The sequence below is a fragment of the Lycium ferocissimum genome, chromosome 1, assembly GCF_029784015.1.
Source record: "Lycium ferocissimum isolate CSIRO_LF1 chromosome 1, AGI_CSIRO_Lferr_CH_V1, whole genome shotgun sequence".
In the NCBI taxonomy this organism is placed as follows: Eukaryota; Viridiplantae; Streptophyta; class Magnoliopsida; order Solanales; family Solanaceae; genus Lycium; species Lycium ferocissimum.
In genome coordinates, this window is record NC_081342.1 from 71,367,753 (window position 1) to 71,373,161 (window position 5,409).

The 5,409-nt window shown below is 31.8% G+C and overlaps 1 protein-coding gene across 1 annotated transcript; it reads right to left on the reverse strand.

Annotated features, from left to right (window-relative positions):
* Positions 1-309: 309 nt before the first annotated feature.
* Positions 310-1,210, reverse strand: LOC132059405 (21 kDa protein-like). The gene has a single exon (XM_059452019.1). The coding sequence runs from the start codon at positions 1,160-1,162 to the stop codon at positions 503-505; it is 660 nt and encodes a 219-aa protein (XP_059308002.1). The 5' UTR covers positions 1,163-1,210; the 3' UTR covers positions 310-502.
* Between the last annotated feature and the right edge of the window lie 4,199 nt (positions 1,211-5,409).

The following is a 5,409-nucleotide window of genomic DNA, read 5'->3' on the forward strand; positions in this document are numbered from 1 at the left end:
AAATCCCTGTGATATAGCTATAAGATTTGTATCTTAGTTTGACTGGAAACACGTTTTAAGAAAGACTTTTGAATCTTGTGGTCTTAAACTAAAAATGTATATGTAATATATCAAACTACCCTTAAATCTTGTAGTCTTAAACATGTCATGTGGGATGTTGAAATTAAATAGTTATTAAATATACAAAGTGATATTCTCTTTTAAACATACTAAAAAGAAAGTAAGACACATAACTTAGGGAGTGTTATTTTTGGTAAATAACCTCAAGGGCATTACCTCATTTTTAGCAGAAAATGTGTTTACCAATACTTTTTACCGAACATACGAACGATTTATTATCAGTTTCAACAATTAAAATACATATATTTGGACACTTGATGTCTGTCATCTACTTCTAATTATCAGGTAACCAACTAACTCACAATATTAATAGCAATAACTACATAGCAAAACTAGCTAGCAAGATTGATACTATATATGTGATATTTATTGTTACATAAGCTCATAATTGTTTCTCTGCAAATTGATAAACCAAAGCAAGTGCATTACTAGTAACTTGTGCAGCAGCAAAAACCCTAGCCCTAACAGAATCCTTAATTTTCCCATCCATAGAAGGATTATTAAACATATCAAGGCAGGTATTTTCATCAGTAAGTGCAGCACTAATCCAAGTTTGAACATTACTAACATGCCAAGTAAATTCATCTCTTCTTGATGTTAATTTACCACTTTGCCCTAGCTCAGGGATCGATCGACTAAGCTGATAAACACTGTCATTCATGGTGTTTGAACAATCTTTAGCAGCTTGTAATTCTCTTGGCTTTAGGCCCTTCATTCTTGTGACCATTGAAATGTATGTTGAAGCAATTCTGGCTTTTGATAAACTCACTGATAATGCTGCATGAGCAAGTTGTTGTTTGTTTAGTTGAATGGTGTTTGCGTAGGTAGAGAGAGATTGAACGCATATGGTAGGGTATAAACACTTTTTACATGAGATCTTGATGAAGTTTGTGGCATCGGGATTTTGGGCCGTGACAGAATCTGAGAGTTTCATGAACTTTGCGTTATCTTGATTTTGGGTCGTGACAGACTCAGTAATGGTTGCGATAATAGAATGGAAGGACAAGAAAATTAGCAAGAAGTGAAGACTGAGGTTGGCCATAGTTTTTCTCTTTTCTGGAGTTGGAATTTTGAAATGGCTTTACTCAAGTGGAGTGTGCAAGATCCTATTCCTAGGGGAAGCTTTATATAGAGTTGAAAAGAGTTGTTAGTAGAATCTTATACTGGTCAATGATCATATTTTATACACAAAATAAAAGAAATACTCCTATCATATTCTTTTTAGGTAGACGAATTAATGGCTTTCACGTGACCCTTTAGCTTTGACATTAATTTTATTTCTTTTTGCAATTTTCAAGCTTCTTCCGAGGTTGGATTTTAACTTATACTCCCTCCATCCCATAATAAGTGTCATCTTAACCAAAAAATTTTGTCCCATAATAAGTGTCACCTTAGGAAACCAAGACATAAATTGACTAGTTTTGTCCAATTCTACCCTTAGACAATAAAGTAACATCTAAATGATGATTGAAAAAGCCACATAGTAACTTGATATTGTTGAATTTGCAATGTCAAAAGGTTTACTTCTTGTGCATGTTCTAATAAAAAGGTAAAAGTAATTTATTTTTATTATATAGGGGTAATTTGGTAAACTTCACATTGCATTATTAGTTTCTTAATATGCGTGTTTTTGGCTAAGTTGACACTTATTATGGGACGGAGAGAGTATATAATGATAGTGTAATTTCTTTATATGATTAGTTTATTTTAGCATGTTATAATAGATAATTTGTCATATTTTTTGAATTATTAGACGAATTTTTTTATAAACAATTACCTATAGTGATATTTTAAGTGATGATAAGATATATTGATATTGGGTCTAACTGAACAATAATAGCTAGTTTATGTGGCAAGGATTATCCCGAAACCACATAAAGAGGTCAAATTATACCTCGCACACCGATATGGGACTCAACAGCCCCCTCAAACTCAGGACTAAACATTTGAAGTGTGAACAATATAATATGAAGATCTAATATCGGTTAATTAATTAAGCTAACAATTGGGATGAGCATGCCTCTCATACCATGAAATGAAAATGGACCATGAATCCTAACTTAACTCTAAGAGCTAACTCATGTGGGCAGAATTGCCTCTAATGGACTGTATGAAGAAATCAAATTACACCTTCGACAAAAAGAGGACTCAACACTCAACAGACAATGATAGTATAAAAATTTCTTTACGCTCTCAGTGTGTAAAGTTAAACAATTTCTCCATTATTTCAGTTAAATCTGAGTGTACGTAGATCTTACCCCTTCCTCGTGGATATAGAGAGGTTATTTTCTATAGACCCTCGGCTCAAAGAAAGCATTTCAAAGCAATATAAAAAATATATGGCGCAATGAAAAAAAAAAAAAAAACCTGACAACTAATAAGGATCCAGTGAAATCTGACATTTTTCTATTGAGTTGGAGCTTGCAACTTGAGATGCAAATTAAACGGATCGGAAGCTTCATGATAATCTTCGCTTTGTCATTAATCTTATCATGAGCTGTTAGATAGACATGTAAAAACTTTAAGGTAGCGTAATAGATATCCAAATTCTGTGTATAATAACGTGCTTTGTCTACTTGATTGCAGAAAGAAATATAAAGAATGACATTATTAACATATAGAAAATTAATCAACTTTTCTCTAAACTCGAGTTTTTACTGGATTTATTTTGAACTCTGAAATTAACTATGTTTAATTTATAATCCTTTGTAGTTTGTAGTCCCCTTCCTTTTTTTTTTTTTTTTTTTTTAACTCACTCGGAGACTAATTACTTAACAAAGCCTGTTGTGCACTAATTACTTAACATAGCCTGTTACGGCTTTGATCTAGTGGTACAAGCGTAATGTATGATGTGTGAGTTAGGCGGGCATATTATAGTCGAATTTGACGCAAACAAAATCTTTATATTTAAGTAGAAAATGGTAAAGAAGACATGATCATTGTAAATTGAATTTTGAATAATTCTTGAAGATTTTTTAATTTTAGTTACTAGTTATAAAAAAAATAGTGCAGCTTGTCCAGTGCGAAATGCTAGTCAACTCTAAAGTAAGCAAAGTAAACGATTAAACTAATCTGAGACAGACAAGGTTATTAATTGCAAAAATTTATTAGCAAAAAATATTAATTGCTAAATTTTAAACACGAGATTGTCAAAGTCTTGAAGGGAAGCTTTGACCAAATCTGATAGATAGAAATCAGAGTTTTGGAAATACTCGCTTCGTCCCAAAATATTTATCGTCCTTACTAAAAATATTTATCTCAAAATATTTATCGTTTTATTTAATCAAGACAAAAAAAAGTATTTGTTTCCCGTTTACGCTTGTATTAATTAGCAACATTTAAGATGTTCTTACCATTGATAGAGTAAATATTTATTGAAGAGAAATTATAGGAAATATATTAAGAGGATAAAATCGTCGAAATGCTATCCTTATAAACGCTTTTTTAAAGAGCGTGTAAATGAAAATTGTGAAGAGCTGATCAATTACGTGCTGGATTATTCTCGATTGTTCTTAAATTGAATACAAGACGACAAAAACTATATATTTTTAATTAAGGTCTGTGCCTCGTTTATTGAAAATGTACTCCTTAAAAACAATGGGCATCCACATGTAAAGCCTACTAATTAGTAAGCAATTATGGTTTTTCCTTCGTTAGCGTTCGGAAATTTATAGTGGAGTTCCTCTAAATTTGAATTCGAACCGAACGTTTTTACATTCAAAATTAAACACTTTCTAATAAAAATGATTTCATATTTAGGATTTAAACTCGAGAATTTTAGTTAAAAAGTGACATATGACTTATTATTTTACAAGGAATATGAGTAGCTCAATTGATTGGTTAGCTACACTTTCACTTTATCGGTGAGGATTCGATTCCTCACCTTTTAATCCTCTTCCTGTGTTTTCTTTTCCTATCCCATTTGAAAAAAAGATTTTTTCATTTTACCACAAATACCCTTATTAGTAGTTGTAGGCAGGCAACATTATAGAAGAAGGAATCCTTTAATTATTTTTTTGTAACGCGGATGGGGTATCCAGTCGAAGAGCTGGCAACCAACTGTGACACAAATCTTAAGAAGCAACTAAATACTAATCAATTGTGAGTATTATAATTCATCTCTTTTTATTGAATCTTAGGTCTAACTCAACCTCAAAATCTAGCTCATGAGAGGAGGATTGTCGAAGTACATGTATGGAGATCACCACTCATCTCATTAATCACTGATATGGGACTTTTCACTCTTCAACACAGCGGCTTGAGAAGATCAGGATTTGATGCCTTAATCGTTTTGTAAATATCTCAAGAATTTATGGGATATTCGAGATGTTATGATATACTAAGATGTAAGTAATGTAACATAAGATCCAGCATTGGGAATTGAATATCACTAACCTTAATTGCCTGGATGATTATTTCAAAAAAGGACAACTGGTCCACCGACCAGTCTCCTAATTTTTCTTCCCTCAGTATAGAGTTCATGCTAATTAATCTCCATTAGGCCTTTAATTTTCCACTTCAATTAGTGTCCACTAAAGTTAGTACAAAGTCCATACTAATTAATCTCTATTAGGCCTTTTCCACTTCAAGAATTAGCGTCCACTAAAATGAGTATAAACCATATTTAGTCCTAGTTGATGCCATGACAATAGGTGTTTATTTAACTAGAAGTACATAATTAACGAAGCTGATCAGGGACGAGTGTAAAGCATAGAACGAATTTAGAATTTAGAGTTAATGAGTTCCGAATAAATATAATGTTCTTGTATGTTTTAATTTTTTTTCACATATTTATAGTAATGAGTTTTATTGAACTTGTAAAACCGTTCAAGATCTACTTCTATTGCTAGTAATTAGTATGAGACAGAGGGTATGGATACATTCATTCTGTAATTCGATCTCTATAAGTATAGTTGGACATTTTCTTATACATACATCTTAGATTTTAACAATTATCACAAATAAATAGTGAATGCAATCTGTGAGATGCAAGTTGGGGCTTTTTGGTCCAAACTTCATGATTTTTTTCAAGCTGTAAATCCTTCACTTGATGATATACTGATAGTTATCCAAAAAAAAAGTGAACGCAATTTAAACTAAACCCCACTGTCTGAAGTTGACCCTAGCTCTAAAGATAAGAAGAAAAAGAAGAAGCAGCAGCAAGAGTAGCAATAATATGATGAGTCTGAAGTTTATCAAAACTAACTAAATGTTAAATAGTATATAAAATTACTAAATTAGGTATAAAATTTAAATAAGGATGCTTAAAGGGGTTACCTGGTGTCACTT

What these genes read in the sequence shown, in the direction of transcription:
- LOC132059405 (XM_059452019.1), bottom strand. Translation starts at nt 1,162, where the DNA reads ATGGCCAACCTCAGTCTTCACTTCTTGCTAATTTTCTTGTCCTTCCAT.